At 34.4% G+C, this 19,936-nt stretch overlaps 1 protein-coding gene across 1 annotated transcript in view; it reads left to right on the top strand.

Moving 5' to 3' along the window:
• Positions 1-19,936, top strand: part of EXOC2 (exocyst complex component 2) — a 126,192-nt gene that overhangs the window by 83,751 nt on the left and 22,505 nt on the right. Inside the window, exons 21-23 of the mRNA XM_059853528.1 lie at positions 489-555; positions 2,449-2,565; positions 6,449-6,590. Of these exons, the coding sequence (XP_059709511.1) occupies positions 489-555; positions 2,449-2,565; positions 6,449-6,590 (326 nt within the window). The remainder of the gene's footprint in view (positions 1-488; positions 556-2,448; positions 2,566-6,448; positions 6,591-19,936) is intronic.

The following is a 19,936-nucleotide window of genomic DNA, read 5'->3' as shown; positions in this document are numbered from 1 at the left end:
TGTTCAGTAAATTCTTATGAGCCCTTTATTTTTGAGACCAAATCAAGTCAGAGTAGCCTGAGCTTCCAGGAGTTACAAACATTTGTGAAAAGCCAGAGACTTGTCAGATATAACAATACGCATTGGAAAGGGCAAATTAACTCTGGTTTTAATGAAATTTCTTTTTCTTCCTATTCAGATGACCATTGGCTAGATAGGTGTAAAAACAGAATCTTTGGCAAAACAGAGAAATTATATTAAAGATAAATGCTTTAGGAAGGAAAGGAAAGGTCTGGAACTAGAATACTACTATCAGACTACCAAGCTCCTCCTGCAGGCTTTGTGGGCATCTTGGAAAAACTGAACAACGTGGACTGCTTTGTTATCTGGTGTAAGGGGGGGTTTGAAACAGGATTGCATTTCATTCCTTTTGATTGAATCCACCATGTATCACATAATCAAAAGCACTATACTTTTGTATATACTTACTTTTTAAACAATATTCCCAGTCTTTCAGTTGATGTTTCATCTCCAGATTTGTTTGGAAGCATTCATGAAGAATCAAGTCTTTCTTCAGTAAGTTTGGCTTCTATATCTAAAAGTTGATGTGAAAATATTTCTCAAAGATGCAGGAATGTGACTCTTTTTTATTGTTGCAATATTGTAAATATTGTTTATTTTGTTTTATTTTTCTATAGAGAATAATTTTGTATTTTGTAGGCATTTCTCTTGTTGAAAGCACTGGTTTTATGGTATCTTAGTGTATCATGTTAAGGTAACTCATGAAAGTGGTTTTTGAAAACAGGTCCTCAGAAACTAAAATGCCCTGACAGAAATCAGTGAAAATAGCACTGGTGTTAAGTCAACTGAGGATCTGACTTTTGATTTATCACCTTGTTTTAGATTAGAATCAGTCTGATTATTAGTTACTTTTTGAAACCCACAAAGATACAGATATTCAGTAATACTTCCTTCCCACAGAAAATTTACTGAGAATAAGTATTTGTTATTGGTTTGGCTTGTTTGATTTTGGATTTTTAGGAACTTGGAAAATTTTTTTTAATATTCTTGACACTTTGGTTAATGTACTTTCTTCCATTTAAGCAGCTGATGAAAAAATGTAGGTTTTACCTGCAAGAAACCTACTGAGAACCTCTTGTGAAATTAATATTCCTTAGTACAGGTTTTAAATGTTGTCAGAAGCCCAGCTTTGCCTAATTTTCAAGAGTAATAAGCATTTCTGCTTCAATAAAGAACCACAGATTGCCAAACTGGGGCAAGTTTCTGAATTGTAGACTATAATAACTAGTTCTTTATATCATTTTATTCTTGCAACACACAGATTTGGTATTAATTGTTCACTTGTGGCTTCCTCCTATATGTCATAGGTATAAACGCTTAAGGAAAAGGAAATCCATCATTTTAGGCAATGTATGGCTTCTCTTGTTCCATGGTATTATTTTCTTATGTAAATCACAAGACATTTTGTCTTCTCTTTCTTGAATGAGAACATTCTTTCTCATTTTTCAAATAGATTGCATACTGCCTGATTATAACTTAAAGTAGAAGGCAACTCTCAGTCCTAGTCATTGTATTACTGAAATACAAAACTGTCAGGAGTTCTGGGTCTGAAAACCAATACCATTTTTAATCAGATCAGTGCTGTTATGGTGACATTACTGTCAAATAATTTTGTTTTCAAAATATTTTTTCATTTGATTTTTAACTTTAATCTGAGATAGAAAAATAGTTTGAAATGAAAAGGAGAAGGAGAAAAAGGGAAGACCCAATCTATTTAAATAGTAGTTCTGTCTTGTTTGGTTCTTTGTTTGGAAGCTATATCTTATATAAAGATCAAGGAAAGGCAATTGTAGTATCTCAACTCCAGAATGTATTTGCCTCTCTTGTAGTTAAAAAAATCATTGAAGAACAGACATAAGTTATAACCACCTAGAATTTCTTCAAACTGCTGAAATTATATAATGCAGTTCAGAACCTTCTAGTATTTTAGAGTTGGTGAGTGCATTTGTTCAGTACCTGCTTCCCTCGTTTTAGCCAGCATCATGGGAAAGTGAAGATGATCTTCAGTTGATTTTATGATGGTCATAATTCTTAGTATATTTCTTGAAGCAAAGTAAAATCCAGAAACAGCTTCCTGGAAAGCTGTCCAAACCTAATTTTTGTAAAGAAGGCTTAACCACAGTTCTGTATTAGTCATAACTATTCCAATGAATGCTCTGGATCATATAAGAGGACCTATAAGAGGAAGCATCATGTTCAATCATCATACCTGATATTCATTCATTTCTCAGTAGTTTGTTGACAAAAGTATTTGTAAACCCTACTTTATTTATGGGAATGTTTATTATGCACAGAGAGTCAGTCAAATACTCCATATACATTTACAGTGTTGGTTATGATGATACTTCTTTTTTCAACTGTTATGCTCTTTCATCTCTTAATTTTTAGGAGCAGAGACTTTTAATTGCACTCAGTAACTGCCGTTACCTGGAGCGTCATACCTTCCTAAATATAGCTGAACACTTTGAGAAACATGGCTTCCAAGGTGTTGATAAAATAACTCAAGTAAGTGAGAGCACTGGAATGAAGCATCATTGCTTGAAGATTTTTATTTGTTTTACCCTCTGTGAAAAGTAGGTGCAAGTGTCCAAATATCCAGAATGACTCCGGAGTGAGCCTTCCACGAATAGGTGGGGCTCCAGGCATTGGCTGGACATAACAGCAACAAGGATATGGTTCTGTGTGTTCATACAGGGCTTAAGCAGCTGGAATAGAAAATGTGAGCTCTTGTTCAGGACTTGTGTATTCAATGGCAGAGCTTATCTGATTTCTTAGTAACGCTCTTTAATGTCACTGTGTTCTCTCAATGCAGAGAGTAAAAGATTGTTATCTCAGGAATATACTTGATAAATTATTTCATCTGGAAATCTGCATTACTGATAGCTCTTGTTCGTAAACTAGTTCATGGTTTTTTTGTTGTGTTTGGGGGGGGGTTTTTTGTTGTTTTTTCTTTTTCAAAGAACGAAAATGTCAAAGTGGGTGGCAGTAGCTGTCTCATTTTCCTGCCTTTTTGTAAAGATTAATCACTTCTTATGAGAAATGTTGTGACTTAATCCTTAGGACCATAAAGCTAGTTTATTTACAGAAATATTTGTTGGTTGGAAGTAAAATGTTATCTTTTCCAGTACAGAGTACAGTATTTCACTCAAACTGATTGTTCAACTCTGTAGTACATCCTTAGTCCCATTATGCCTGAATGTTGCTTGAATTTTTACAGCCTAAGTAATCTTGAATAACATTTGAAAGGGATTGCTATGATTTGTGGGATTAGTACAATATAGAAAATTACACTGGATATTGCCATTTTTTTGCTACTGAGAGTTGAGCTCAGTAAAGTTAGAAGCACCTAAGACATCAGTTATGTATGTGTTCAACACTCTGCCTTGCACAGCCACATCAAAGTATTGCTGCTAAAAGTTTGATACATTTATAAATTACCAAATTCAGATGTTGAAGGGGCAGATTCATTTCCAATCTGCATTAACCCTTTAAAAACTCTGACTGGTGCACTGCTGCATGCATTGGGCACGTCAATGGGTCATGCCAGCTGGGGGGATTTGGATAATTAGATAGTCATCATAAGAGGGCAATTTTTGAGCCCTTTATTAATTTTAAATGAGGATGGAAGCTTACAGATGTTTAGAGGGGTAGGTTGATTGTTTCAGTTTATTGTTCTGTCACCTAAACTTCTGAAAGTTTTAAATTTATTTAAATATTAGACTAGAAAGTTTCAGTAAAGAATTGGCAATTTTTTAAAATATTATTTTTTATCTGAAAAGACTGAAACTAAATCATACTTTTAAATTTTGTCAGCTTTAGAAATCTAATTTTAAAGTGAGTTTGGTAGTGTGTTTTAGTAAAAAACTATCTGTTCTTACCCTGGACTGGTTTTTTTAAAGTTGCCTTTGTTAGTAGGGAAATCAATATTATCTAATATTCTGAAGTACTGAAATTATAAATGGTAGCCAAGAACATTTCTTTACATTCTATATGAAAATTATTTCAATATTTTTTTCTTAGTGTGCCAAATACAAAATTGCATGAAGCGACCAAACATTTCACTGTGCTTTTAGCACATGCTACCTTGGCACATACTCATGACTCTTCTACTTCTCTGTGGAGATTCTTTAATTCAACTTATTATCAGTTTAGTCATTTAGGAAGTAGAAAAAAAGAATGTATCCCATAAAATTCATAAAGCTTATTGATTAGGCTTCTGAATAATGTTGTTCCCACAGTTCTGATAATGAGATAACCTTAAAAGATAGAAGCTCAAAATGGTTTTATGCAAGAATTGAAAACTGTAGTCACAGGGATGTTCATAGCAGAAAGACAACAATGTGAGAATTGTCTATTTTTGTAAGCATTTAGCCCTCTTGAGGATCAGGGACATGGGTATACACAGGGGATGTTAAGGACTTCTGCCCAATCCTGGGCTCAAAATTACTTTCAGATTAATTGTTCATTCTTTCTTGCAATCTTTCCACCAACTGAAAAACCAGGTTACCGCAATCTTAATTGTGTATTGAACTTGAAACAGGGCTGAGAGAACTTGTATGAAACAAAAAAACCTGTATTGAATGTTCAGATGATCTTTTGTGTGAAAGTGGAAGGTCAAATTACTTAATTCTAAAACGCTCTGCTGAGGAGCACTGAAGCAATTGTTTCACAGATTCTTTGAATGGATGTGTATTTGCAGGGACTTTGCTCTCAAACTTACTTTTCCCTCTAGTTCCAAGCTAAACAGGAATGATATAAGGGTTGTTATTCTCCCTAATCATAAGAAATTGAAGTGAAAAATGTCTTGAAGCATGTGTAAGAGGAAAAAAATGTGATAAATCTGTACCTTTTAAAATACGTTCTATTTTAAAATAGGCAGTCAGGTAGAAGGAGAAGAGGAAGAAAATAGCCTTGATCATCTTATGCCTTATAGAGAGCTTCCCTTTGGGATAGAGATCCTCTTGTGACAAATCAAAGAAGGTTCATCACCTAGAAAAGCAGCAAAGTCGTGGTGTGTCTTCTTTCTGAGCACCAGCTTCACCATCCCAACTTTTCTAACATCAGCTTTGGCCTCAATAACAACTGTTTTCCCTTAGACTTGTGATCTCCTTCCTGAAAGCTTCTCTGTTTCTGTTCCTGACTCAAATATTGCAGTTCCTTTTTCTCTTTTTTTAACCATGTAGACATACCAGAGTAGAGCACAATTTAGAGACATCCCTCTAGTGAATAAGGTTCAACCCTTATTCTACAGTTTGCAGTATTTAATCCTCAGAAAGGGATGATAAGGAGTCCTTTCTTTCTTTTTCTGAAATCCCAGTCTGATCTAGAGACCTGCCTTTAAAGCAGAAATAATTTTTAAAGCCCTTTACTTCTGGAAATTATTATTCATACATACATATGTGTGTGTGTGCCTTTTCCCCTAATTGTTGAGGAAAATTAACACTAGTTTAAAAGCTTTATTTTTGTGTCACTTAAGCTCTTATTTATAAAGGTAAATACATTTCAGCAGAAGTCACATGAGATTTTGATCTTAATTTTAATTTCATTTTATTTGCATTTAGCATCCATTGCCATGTTTAGATACTAGTGTTCTGCTTCAACATTTTGTGATATGCATTGTGTTATAGAATCATTGTAGGAGCTATAATTACAGGGGGTATCTTTGTTTAATAAAAAGCCTTCTATAAAATTTAAAGTTGTTCAGATACAGTGAACAAACTGTCCCTATCCCCTTAGCTTTCAGCGTGGCTAAGTTGTGTGAATTACAAAGAAGTGCATGGAGAGCTGTTAAAGAGAAGAGTTCTACAGATGCTAATGAGCTGCAGCTTTTGCTTCTGTTATACAAACACTCGTTGGAGTAGAGAGGGAAAGTCCATATGTTCATTTCAGAAGACAGAGACTTCTAAATAAATAATGGGTTTTTTAGAATACAGTGAGAAATTGTAAAATTAAAATTGATACATCTAAAGTATTATACAAAAATCTTCATGTTTAAGGATTGACATTTTTATGGGTATATTTTAAAGCATTCCCTAAATTCAGTTGTTTACTTTGCAAGATAAAGACCTAGTGACATGCAGGGAAAAAAATCATGTCAGTAGACAGTTCCTGAATGATCTGCCTGCTTAGGCATTCCTTGTATTTTTCATGAAAATGTCTACTGCTGAATACAATCAGGAAAAAAAATTATACTGGGTGGGATGGACAGATAATATGGAAGTTTTGAAGTTTTTCTATACATAATTATGAATTGAAATATGTCAGTAATTGCTGCTTTTTGCTGAAATTAAAGATGATGTTATTTTTTGGGTAGGTGATTAATTTTTTTTAGTTAATGATTATTTACTATGTTCTTTCTCTTTCCTTTTTTTTTTTGTTTAATTTTTAGGTTAGTATGGAATCCTTGAAAGAGCTGGATCAAAGACTGTTTGAAATGTACATTGAATTCAAGGCAGATCCAATAGTTGGGTCATTAGAACCTGGCATTTATGCAGGATATTTTGATTGGAAAGATTGTCTCATTCCAACAGGTAAATATCTGCTTATTAAATTCAAATGAATTTTACAGTGATTGATAGGAGCTAAAATATACTGTACAATTAAAAACTTTTTTCTAGTCCGTGTTTTTAACTTTTGACATGTTCTCATTATGAGTTCTTTCTCACAGACTTTACTTAATTCCTAAATCATTTTTCAAATACCCCCAAATGATTAAAGCTGCTTTCATTATTGATTATCTCTTTAATACTTGTTTTTTGTGATTATTTTGCTTCATTGCTTGTATATAATAGAAGGAATTATAAAAGCCATCTTTGCTATTTTCTTATGAAATTCACTGAGGTAGTTTGGGATATTTTCCAATAGAATCTGGCTACTTTGATAATAGATGTAATTACAGTTCTCAAACGGTAAAATTATGAGAAAATGCATATTATAACAGTAGTTCAGCAAAGAATGGTAAACCATCGAAGGGCAGGTATAAGGTGTTTAAAATGACTGAGATGTTAGTCATTATTTAAATGCTTTAATGTCCTCTCTTTTGAGGGAGCATAATATATAAATGAGTTTGCCTTTTTCTTTTTTTGCAGTAGTGAATACTGTGCACACTTAGGTCCTTTGAACATCTAATTTGTCCTGTGCAAAATTGATATGTTTGAATTCCTTATCACATAAATGCCTGATTAAAACCAAGTAGAAATTAGTTACAGTGACATAGTACATGGCATTTTGAAGGTGATCTTGACCTAATCAATTTGTACATTCTTGTTTTGATTTTTTCATGGAGTTGTATGTGGCAGACTTAGTAAAAATTCAGTGGTACTTAAAAGCTGGATATGGAGGTAATTACACTGGTAATCTGTAAATCAAGAGCTGCAGGTGCTTGTTTGCACAAAAATAAAAGGATTTTAGAGTTTATCACTTTAGATAAAAGTGTGTTTTCCATCTCTTGTTAATACTTTTGTGCTCAGAATATAAACTGTGATACAACGTACTGCAGAAATAACTTACATACTCATCTTGCACATTCAAAAACGTTTCTGAATAATACATCACTTGTCATCATATTTGAAGTGTGTTTTCACTTGGCACATTTGGATTACCACCAGCTAACCAAGACATTGTGTCCGCTTTTTATATGCTCATTTCTTTATCTAGTGCATTGGCATCTACTTTCTAGGCTCACATTGCTTTTAGGATAATTCTACTGTCTTTTCTATGTTTAAAGGGATTATTTCATTTCTAGTACAGGTAGGCCTCAGCCTTCTTGTTGTCTGATTTATTTTTGGTTTAATGTACTTTCTCTGTAACTGTGGCAAAAATTGAAGGGAAGACAGTGAATATTAGAGACACCTCTTCAGGTTGCATATCATAGTGTTGGCCGATTCAAAATAGTAGAAAAGTTGTTAGGGTTTTTTTTTATTAATCCCCTAGCTAGACATGTTAAAAAGAATATATAGACACTACTTCTGTGCTTCTCACCTTGATGATTAATTACCTTTCCAATTAATTAACCTCTGTTAAATGTTAACTCTGTTGACTACTGGTATAGAAGTATCATGATTTGATATAAGCCAGCAACTAAGCATCATACAGGAGCAGGAGAGGAGCTGCTCTCCTGCTCCTCTCCTGCCCTGGTGGAATGAGGGAAAAAATCAGAAGGGTAAAAGTGAAAAAACAGATGTGTTGAGATAAGGACAGTTTAATAATTGAAATAAAATAATAATAATAATAAATTTTAATGAAAAGGAAAATAACAAAGAGATAAATAAACCACAAGGAAGAAGAAAGAAAAAAAAGTGATGCAAATGAAAAATAGTCACTCACCACCAACTGACCGATGCCCAGCCTGCCCCCAGCCAGCTTTTCCCCTAGTTTACATACTGAGCATGATGTCTTATGGTATGGAATATCCTTTGGCCAGCCAGGGAAAGCTGCCCAGCTGTGTCTCTTCCCAGATTCTCATGGATTCCCCACCCACTCATTGGCAGGGCAGCATGAGAAACTGAAGTCCTTGACTTAGTGTAAGCATTGCTCAGCAGCACCTGAGTCATGGATATGTTATCAACATTATTCTCTTAGTAAATACTATAGAAGCTACTAGGAAGAATGTTGAACCTATCCCAGCCAAAACCCAGACAAAGAGTAGCTTTGAGGTCCTTCAGTTTGTTTGATTATAGCAATAGTTAATTGACCCTGGAAATATTTGGTGCTCTGAAGATAAAATTAGTAAGTGATTAATAGGTGACCTCTTCATGAAGGTAGAGGAACTTTGTAATTGAAAAGGACTGGATGAAAAAAAGCCAAGCCTCTTTGTGGAGCAAATGAGAATCAGATTTTTTCCAGTATTCGATCAAAAAAAGAAAAAAGATCACTCAAGAGCCATATAATTGATTTTTTTTCAATAAACTGGTATTCACGAACAACTTTAAATTGTACTGTAAGATTTTGATTGAGAAAATATACTCATATATAATCTAAACAATGCAGTTAATACTGCAGTAGACATGCTATCTTTTTTATTTTCCTTCTAGGAAAACCCAAAACAAACAAAGCTCTATGTTACACTTAATCTTCAATAGCATTGAAAATACCCACTTTATTAAACTGAAATACCATGCATATGACGAGGAGTAGGTTTAACTTGAGTCAAACACATTGTTCACTCAAGGCTTTGTTAAACAATGACATTGATTTGCTAAGAAAAAATTGTATATTGGAAATTATTATCTGTTTTCAGTAATCTTTATGTCTGCAAATTGTAAAGATTTGCATTGTTTCATTTTTCTGGCTTAGATTTTGACTTTCAAAGTCTTAATTTTTTAAAAAAAAAGAAGAAAAAAGCATGGCAAGGCAAACTGTTTAGGCCTCAGTTGTGTGATGTTATCAGTGATGTGTAGTGTTGTATCCTTACTGGATGATTGCCAGGACATCAGTTTTTGGCATGAAGTTTTTTTATGTGCTGTTTCTGCATCAGCTTTCAAATAGGACTAATGATGATAGTAAAAAGGTGAATTTTGACAAGAACAGGTTTTTTTCTGAAGGGAAAGAAGAGGTCAAAACATCAATTTTCCCGTATGTAAAAGAAAAAGAAAAAGTAAATTACTTCCCTGATTCAGTCTGAAACTTTCAAACCATCTGGCCATTGAAAATCTGACCAGAACTGGGGGCATGTTGATGCCATGACACATCTTTTGCAAAGGACGTTTTTGAAAATGTGCGTATGAAAATACTCCTGATTTGGTTAGGAACAAGATGAAGAATTTTATGGTGGTGAATTTCCTGTCCAGTTGAGAGCTTCAACACTACAGCTGTTTCTGAACAGTTCTCTGCAGTGGCCACCTGATCTGGACTATTGGAAGTAATGCTTTTGGGTAGATGGAATTATTCAGGAGGAGGATGCTAATGCTGAGATAGGAAATAATCTAACTGCAAGAGAGGGAGAGACTGGAACAAAAAACTTGTGATGAAGACTGGTATCAAGCAAGGAATGGAGGTGGAGCAAGGTAGGAAACTAGGACTGGATAAGCAAGTTAAAAACATAAATTAGGGTAGAATTTAGAAATTAAATTAAATAGAATTAATCCATTTTTATTTAGAAAAATAAATGGATTGCACAGGATTATTCAAACAAGAGACAGGCCTGAAATGCAAATAAAAGGACAGAAATCTGATACTCACTAGACATGTGAGTTTACCAGAGGCTACTGTGTAATTTAAGAAATCCCCTCAATCTTGCAGTTTCATCCTGTAGGGATAACAGCCTATTAATATTACTGATTACTTTCCTTGCACAGCTAACAGAAGTTCTGTATGAATTCCTGTATAGTTGGAGTACACTACAGGCAATGCTATATATAGGCAATCCCACTGGGTAGCACAGCAATTACCTAAATGTTTTGCCTTGATAGTATTGTCAACATTGTTTCTTTCTGAGAATTAGGACTTCAAAAGTCAAGGTCTATATCATCTGGATATAGGATGAATCAAATCCACGTGAATTTCCTGTACAGAAATTTCATGTATTTATTGCCAATATTGTTGCTGAGCCATGCAGACCAATGCAGTAAGAGAATATTCTGTTTTCCAGTCTGGTTTTTTGTTTGTTTCCTTTTCCATATCAGTAAAAATCATGCACAAAGAAAAACTACACAAATGCAATAATTTATAATTCCATCTTTAAATAATATTTTTTTCCCGCATGAGTGTACTTGACTTGCTTCATAAAATGACAGCTGATTTGGAAATACAACTGGTTTTTAAATTAAGTGGAACTGATACAGACAAAGACCTATCCTGAGCTGTTTAGAATTTGAGAAGTGAGTGAAGCATAATCTGGGTGGGGGAAAAAAGGTACAGGTAGGTTTATGTCCACGGAGTTTGCTATGTCATGTAAATAACTCACTTAAACATTTTTCTCTTTATATTTAAACCACCTTCTTTGAATCCTGTCTGTTTGAACATTCATGGTTAATTTGACTAGCTAAAGTCTTGTAAATTATTCACAAAAATCTTATCCAAAAACATTGACACTATTTATCATTGGCAGCTCTGCAGGCATCTGGCTGTAAGTACTGGGGACAACAATTTCTTGCATCATAAAATTCATAGGAAAATACAAATATGAGAAGAACTGTATTAAATGAACGGTTCTGAAGAAGAATTTTGAAAAAAATTAAGAAGCTTGCCTTTTGAGCTAGCTTTGAAAAATATATACTATTTAAGCATGGTACCCTGCTTCTGTCAGTGTGGAAGAAGCTTATGCTTTGCTCATTTAAGCAATTGTCCTATAATTATTTAATATTTCCTAATACATGTGCTTTTTGTTACAGTTTTAAATATAAAAAATGAGTGAATTGTTTGCATGGGGCAAACTTTCATTTAGCCTATGTACTAAAATATTTACTGTTTAGTTTTTCAACATGCATGTGCTTTTCAGTAAGAAAGATCTGAATGTCAGAACTTGTGCACAAAGTGATTTTATATTTGGCTCTTTATTTTGATCTAAGGTGTGACTGCTGGTGTTAGAAGGCAGTTTTATTAACTTAATTAGATTTATTGTTAATAAATAACTCATTCAAGTTTTCACTTTAATTTCAATGTAGACTTCTGAGTCTTTACAAGACAGACTTCAATTTTAACATGCAGCAGCAGTGAAACCTAGTTTAGTTCTTTTCTCTTGTATGAAACATTGTTCTGATTTATTCTACATTATTAACATAATTAAAAGAGATGAAAGGAACAATAGGAAACATAGTGTTAATCAGTTGCCAAGTATGTATTTAGATTGTTTTTTGTGTATACTGGTCAATCTGATAGTTTAACATTCAAGGGGTTGTTTTGTTCCTGTTCATACATCTCTTTTGGTAGTAAATTGTGTTTTGTTGGGGGTTTTTTATTTCTAATATAAAATACATAAGTTATGTCTTAGTTGTGTAACAAAATTAGGCACCTTTTTTATTTATATTTTTGCATGATTTTTTAATATTAAAAAATTGATCTTTTTGACTTGCAAGGCTATAGACTTTTGGAGAGTGAATAAGGTGCTTGCTCTGAATTTGGATGGAAAATATTTCTGTGTATTAATGTTTGTGTAATACAAGCAAAGGTAGTTGTAGTATGTGAGCATTTAGTCTTTTAGAATATTAATGTGAGCTTTTGCATGCAAATGGCAAATTACTTTTCATAATATGGTAAGTTTGATTATATTTAATTTGTTTACATATTGCAACCACTGTATTAATTTCTGTAAGACAGTAGTATGTGAGGATTTGTTTACCTCAAAAAAGGTCGATGTTCATTTATTTTTCTGAACAATTCAGGTAATGGTGATATCTCTTTATAAATTGTTTTTGAAATGCAGGCTGCTGTGCAATCTCTAGCCAGCATTCACTCAGCGTTCAGAAGCATACAGATTTTCAGCTGCTATTCTAACAGTCTTTTTTAAATATGTGTCTTCTGTGTTTCACTTGTCTTGTCAGATATTTTGGGGGGGTTGAGGTATTTAAAATTTCACATTGCTTTGAAAGTTTTAGGTGATTTTGCACTTTCAACTGAAAGGTGATTGTGGTTTTTTGATATTCATTCTGTACTTGGCATAAATTGAATATAGTCAAGTTATATCTGAATTTCTCCCTCTTTGGTGTGTTAAGAGATCATTGTTTGAAACATTTCAAATATATGAAATGCCACTATCACAGTAAAAGATTAAGTGCGTCACATCTGCTAAATCAGGTTTTTTATACTTGTCACATCTTTTGTCTGTTATTTGTCTAATTTAATAATCTAATAAAAAACTTCTAATGCCAATAGCCTGATGAAAAGGTACTCAGCAGTTAAAAATTAAATATCAAAAGGCATATTTAATTTGTAGTTACGTAGCGACATACTTGTCAACCCTAACTTTTCTTCTTTTGTTTAATTTAGGGCACTAGCACCCTGCTTACGTGAAAGATGACAAGTGCATTTACATCTTAAAAACATTTGGATATAGTACAAATCATTTTCTTTTTCTTTCTTTCCTTTTTTTTTTTTGTTAGAAATAAGCAATTACTTTTTGACTGAAATGTGCAAAATAGTTTTGTTTGAAATCTTTATAACCCTTTAGATTTCTCCTAACTGTTTAAAAGGATGGCTTCAGAATTATCTTACTTACATCCGTTAGATGATTTTAAACTCCAACAGTCCTCAAATTATTGATGTCCTGCCTTTAGGAATTAATCTGAATTTTTATGCTTTACTAAGGCCAAATTCTGATTCCTGCATTTTGATGCAGGGGTATGATGTGCCATGTATGTGAACAGGAAGAAAACTATGTTTTGTGGGTCCGTTGCATATAATGGTGAGGGAAAAAAGTCTTCTGTACTGGCAAATGAAGTTGCTAAAGGACTTGTCAGTTTGGGGGTTTTTGTTACAAAATGCTAGTAGTTGGTTTATGACACAAGTGGGTTCTTATACACAGCAGTCTTTAAATAGTCCAGTTAAAATGTGCTGGTTTTCATTCAAGCTAACTGCTCTTACAACATACATTAGTAAATTGATGGTTTGTGCTTCTAGTAAGGAAATACCAACTGTATAACAATCAAATTTGTATTAGGATGAGTTGAATTCATTCATCCTTAAATTACCCATTTGATGAGCAAGTGTGACAATCCATGCATTGAATGACTACAGTCCTTGCATTTGTTGTACTACACATAATTCTTCGCAGAGTAGAATCATGTACCAAAATTGTTATGTCAGGGGCCCTCATATTGTAGCCTTGCCATTTTTGTAAAAAATTAATTTGCTGCTTGAAACATAAGCACATAAAGTTCAATGTGTGTTTCAAAATACTTTCATTTGTGTAATTTCATTTTAACCTGAAATTTTAACCTGAAATTTTTCTTCAATTTCACTTTGAGGCATTTAGGTTTCATTCTATTTCTCACTTCTCACAAAATTGTATTGTCATAATATATTCGTGTCTGAATTTAAAATTTTAAGGATTATTGTTGCTAATGAAATTGAATGCACTGTCCTTGCAAAAGATGGCAACAGAAGAAGGCAGTGGCCCTTCAGCTTCCTGTAGTTTCTGCCAACATCTTACCTTTAATTTCTGACTATTATAGAAATCCCATTAGAAACCATCCTGGAGAGACATAACATTTTTCAGTTCCTACTTACTACACACTGAGTTGCACTTGTATGTTGACTTTATTAGGTATCTTCTTGTGCTTCTCCAGCTTCTTGCATGCAAGATTTTTTTGCTGCTAATTGTGATTCAAGTTTTTGTTGGCTGGTCTCATCAGCCTCTAGACTCCACAGGTATAAGCATTCAGTAGAGTTTATCTGTATCTTATCTGGTTTATACCTTATGCTTCCTCTTGCTTTTCACATTTTCTCCCTCACTCACAGTTCTGATTTATGGCATTTTCTGCTATTAAGCCTATCAGTAGTTGTTTACTAGACTGCTATCCATCACTCTTCCAGCTTCTCTTTGGCTTTACCTGTCAAACTTCTTGCTAGGATACCTTGTGGCATTTCTGTCTATGTGTCTGTGCCTTGCTAAAGACTAAAGACTTCTAAAATGAAGTCTTGCTGTGATTCCTTGGTCAGACAGCAGCTTAGTCTTGTAGCTTGAGAATTGTCTGCTTAAGTACCTGTTCTAACTGATGGCATGACAAGTCACTCTTATACCTGCATGAGTTTACAGTTACTGCAACTTCAGAGGATTTACTTATCAGGCATGTCTGACAAGTCAGAAGTCTCTTCTGACTTGTCTTTTGTTGACTAGCCAGTTGTAGGAAGTCGTATGATACTTGTCATCAGTTCAGCATTTTCTTGTTTATACATTCAGCCTCTGTCATGTGAGGACATGTCTTAATGTCAATTACCTTTGTTTTGTGTTGGTTTTGTTTTTGTTACAAGGACACCTAAATTTTTTAGCCCCTCAAGCATACTGTTTGAGAAACACTTAAAATCTTCTAATATCATTTCATATTTTTGACTGTCTTTGGTAATAGGCTCTAATCCCTGCATTGCTCAAAGCAGAAAGCTAATTGGAGATTGGAATCAATGATAATGCATAGAGGAGAAAGGGCAAGCATTCTTTCCCCTCTTTTCCAGCATTCCTTATTTACAAGCACGAATGAGGGTATATCCACACAAGTTTTGTACTGTCTCAGCCCTTTCAATAAAACAAAAGTAGTAATAAATTGTGTCATCAACAAAACAATACTCCATGGTCTAGCTTGTTGGCATAGTGAATGCTTTCATGTTTATGTTGCATTTGACAGGCACAAATGGCATCTTTATGTTTCCTGTCTGATTTACTAAATTCTGTGGGTGCCCCAATGTTAAGGAATGATGCAGTTTTGGAGCACAGGCAGGTTGGGTTTGCAGGTTAGGTAACTGAGCAGAAATGAATGAATGGAAGTGTGTGAGAGGAAGAACTCAATGGGGATGGTTCAGGTGGATTTGGAAGCCGGAACTGAAGACTAAGGAGGTGAGGGAGGTATGAGAAGATCGCAGGCAAAAAAGCTTAGAATTACAAGTCAATAGTCACTATTACTTGGTTTTTATTTCATTACTAGTTGGATTATAAGCCAAAATAAATTCAAAGCTTGGCTGTGAATGAGGTGTTTGAGTGAGCTGTGTTAGACTGCTCCTTCATTTGTTACTCTTAGAAACCAGATTTTTTATTTGCTTGGTAATGCTCAAGGTAGTTTCTGTGGCAATGTTTAACAAACTGATGTGTAATGAAACTACTGGAGTGGCAAAAGTCAGTCACATGAAAAGTAAAATTACCTGTTGTCCCAAACTATGGTATCAGATCCCTTCTGGAGTTCTAGTTAGGCTTTTTTGCTTGGAGTTATTCTCTTCCTTCAGAGATTTATTTCCACAGATGTGCTAATTGTAGGCACTTTTCTCTTTCTCAGAATATGCAGCTGGGTAGTGTTAGCTGCTGAAAGGTCTTGTGACTGCTCTCTTCTTCTACCCAGAACTGTTTCCAAGTCCCTCTGGCAATCTTTACTCAGATGTTACTGGGGTCATCATCACGGTTTCAGAAGGCAGTGTGCATGGGAACACTGTGAGATCAAGAAGCAATTACAGGTCATGATTAATATTTGTGAAACTTAATTGTGTTGTTGTTACATATTCATAGGTGAATGTGCCTCCCATTTAAGGTTGATCTGTAGGAGAGGTTGGTTTGCTGGTGTTTGTAGCTAAGTCATAGTCCTCTAGTTATAAAGGATTAGGGATTTGTGTGTGATATTTAGATAGAAAGTCCCAAGTTAAAACTTGGGTATTGGTCCAAATAAACTCAGCTCTGTTAAAATTACCCGAGTTTTCTGTGCATGGAGCTGCCTGTGTAGTTCCTATAATTCACATTGCCCTGCTTAGAGAATGGTTTTGTCTTGTTAACCTTTAGCATGTAGGTGCTCTTTAGAAACATTCTATAACAGGCAGTGATCTCTCCTGATAAAGGTGCTTAGTGTCTTGTGGTGGAGATTCCTCAAGGACCATATAAAATACAGCATTATACTACCTTCTGTGCAGATGCAGACAATCATCTTAAAACGTCTTGAATTTGCCTCAGACAGCACAGCAGAGGAGGTTCAATAACCTTGATGCCCTTATTGAGCCCACTGTCAGTCACATTGTCAGTTATGGTTTGAAGTTTTGTGTCAGGGGTCTATGGTCAAGCATAAAATAATATTGATTTTATGATAAAGGAAGAATAATAAAAAACTATAATTTTCTAAACCCTGAATGTATGCAGTAGTTAAGGATGCTGTTGTTTTTAACATTTTAAAAACACTGATGAAAATAGTCTCCAAAATGAACATTGCAACTGGCCAGACTTGCAGAGTCCTACTAGGACAGTGAGGAAAAGCTGTCTCCTCAGTACTACGTAACACTTTCTGCCCAAGGGTGTGTGCGTTTTTTTAACTTAACAATTTTAGTGTAAAAAAATGCCTCAGCTTTCTCTATACAAAACTTCTATACAAAGTACAGCCTGGAGCATATTCTCTCAGTAGCCAAGTTATCAAACCCCTGAACTCTTGCTTTTTAAGTGGGAAAATATGATTGGCTCCTAACAGTACCGCAGATCCATTGTAATAAAAAACATTTCATTAGCTTAAAATTTCTTTACACAGCGAATAGCAATTTAAACTTAATGAAACACTTAAAATTTATTGATGTGTGGATGAAATTAGTGTTGGGCTTGTTCAGCAGTTGAAGTAATTCAAAAATATTAAAAGCCTTTACTTTGAACTGTGAAAAGTCTTAAGCTTTCCAATTATTGTGGGTCACTCCTGAGTCAAGATAGCTTCCAAATGTTGATTTTGGATTAAATAATTTTTACAAATCTATTGTTCAGGTCATGCAGAAACATTCTTCATTTCAAATCCATGCCCTTTTCAAAATGCTGTAGGGATTCAGTGAAGCTTGGAAGTGAAAAACAGTGAAATAGTAACACTGGAAGTCACTGCAAGTTCTCACCTTCACATTAATAAATAGGATTAAAATGTGATCTCATCAAATACTGTATGTTTCCTACAACAATTTTCTCTCATTTTCTCCTTTTTCATAGCAGACTAGAAGATAGTAAAGTGTGGTGGGGTTTTTTGTTTTGAATGTTGGGGTTTGGCTGAGTGCTTTTGTTGTTGGGGTTTTGGTTGATTTTCTTTTTCTGCAGTAACATCTCTAAAAAGCTGCCATTGTCTGGTTCCAACTCACTGGTTATTTGAGCAGACAGATAAGTAAAACTGTGCATAAAATTCAACTTAGGACATTTTTTGCCATAAATTTAAGGTATACTCTTGTGAGTGCTGATATGCTGATCTCTGTGCATTTGACTGCAGTACATGTTAGAGGTTTTAAATATGTACATTGGTAAAAGTAAGAGCTGGCTGAAAGGCAAAATGGTGATGATCCCTTCAAGGTCATCCCAAATTACCAAGTCTATGGAAAAAAACAAACAAACAACAATTAGATTTTGCCATAGAAATAAAATTTGAAAATTTGGTGAAAGGAAGCAGAGCACAACCTCCTACCACATTTTCCTAAGAATCCACTGAATCTGTAATCAAAGTCCCTTTGTTCAGTCAGCTTTTTCCCATGACTCGATACTTCCATCCTGCCTACTAAATACTGCTCCCAATTAGTGTTTGTTAATATAGTGGCTTTGATTTGGTTGCCAATTTGCTGAATTTAGTTACTAAAGACAAATTAAAATTTCATGTACTTGCATGCATTTCACGTACAATTGGTACACAAAGCAATTTGGAAGAAAATACATAAAAATATTAAGAACTGGTTCTGTGCTTTTTTTCAGTGTGGTGACTGCTTGCATTTTTTGAGTTAAGAACACTCACAGACCTTTGCAGAATCAGGTTCCAGAACCATTGGGGCTTTTATATTATGCATTGCCACCTGCTTGTTATCATTATACGTTTGTGTAATTCAATAGAAATAGCAACTTTCAAAAAAATCATCAACTTTAATAACAAAACGTACTGTAAAACCATGAAGATTGTGCATCTTAGTGCTGCTCATAAGCTTTTTCTCAAAGCACCACTTTTGAAGTTGCTTACTTTAAAAAAAAGAGTTTTAAAAGGTCTATACTTTCTCTTGCCAATTTTTGCCTTTTCTTTTACTTACCCAAGTATATCTGTTGTAAGTCACTCTAATAAATGCAGGACATGTTTCATGGGTAATTAAAATTTTTTCAGTAACTTGAAGGTTAGAGACATGCAGAGCAAAACTGGGCACTAAAATTATTAGTGTCTGTATTGTTCCAAACACTTTATTTGTGAAATTAGTCTCTTTTGGATCAGTTGACTTCAGTTTTCTCATTTCTTATGATAATAATATTTGAGTGACAACCAAAGTAAATTCATAAACATAGTATATCTCTAAGCCCATTCTTCATTTATGAAATTGCTGTCATTTTGCATTTGACAGGCTATTATTACAGTACCAGTGACTTAAGGAATTATGAGAAGAACACACAGTTTCCTGAGTGAGTCTGTGTTTTGAAAGGTTTTAATAATTCTAGGTTTTATAAAATCATGAAAGGACACCTTCAGGGTGCCTTAAAATTGATGTGTTTGAAAGAAATAAATGAATATTCTTGCCGACTATGCTTGGTTTGTGTTAATGAAAGAAAATACTGCTTGAGATTTTTGGATTCAACTATTCTCAGTTTTGATAGAGATGTTTTTTTTTAGTCTACCTTACAATTAAAGAAGTGACTGGCTTTTCCTGTTGAATTGGTCATCCTGTATCTTTATGGGGTGAATACAGCTACACTCTTTAATCTGTGGAACACCTTTTTAAATTGGCATTCTTGTCATTTCATAAGTCTTCCTGTGTGGGGACCTCTGGGGGCAGTCTGAAGGGATTTGTCTATGTTGCTGGCTTTGATCCCCACTGACACCACAGTATGTGTGACTTCTTTTCTGTAAAGTGAGACAGGTCTGGGAGTGGCAAGGACCCCCAAGTGTGATGAGTTACTACACTCAGACTTTTGGAAGCTTATGTCAAAGTTGTCAAGGGGTACAACTGTTCAGGGTTTTTCCTTAAGAGGCTCACTTGTGAATAATTAGCAAAATAAATGGCAAACAGGTTACAGTACTGGAAATGATGTGAGTGCCAGGCTTCAGAGGTATGTAGGCACTAGTTTTACAAGATGATGATACCCTTCATTTGTCTACCACCCACCAGCTGGTCTGTTTCACAGTTTCTCAATTATTCTTAAATCTGAAAAAAAAAACATTAGGAAGACAGCTTTTAAGCAGCAGAGCAGTTTATTGGTCAGCATAATCTAACTTTATTTCATGAAAAAACTGTTGATGCACACAGCTATTTGAAAATATGTCCAATACAT

Source organism: Haemorhous mexicanus, chromosome 1, assembly GCF_027477595.1.
Source record: "Haemorhous mexicanus isolate bHaeMex1 chromosome 1, bHaeMex1.pri, whole genome shotgun sequence".
Classification (NCBI taxonomy): domain Eukaryota; kingdom Metazoa; phylum Chordata; class Aves; order Passeriformes; family Fringillidae; genus Haemorhous; species Haemorhous mexicanus.
The sequence above is the reverse complement of the archived record's forward strand: the minus strand, read 5'-3'. Positions and strand labels throughout refer to the sequence as shown.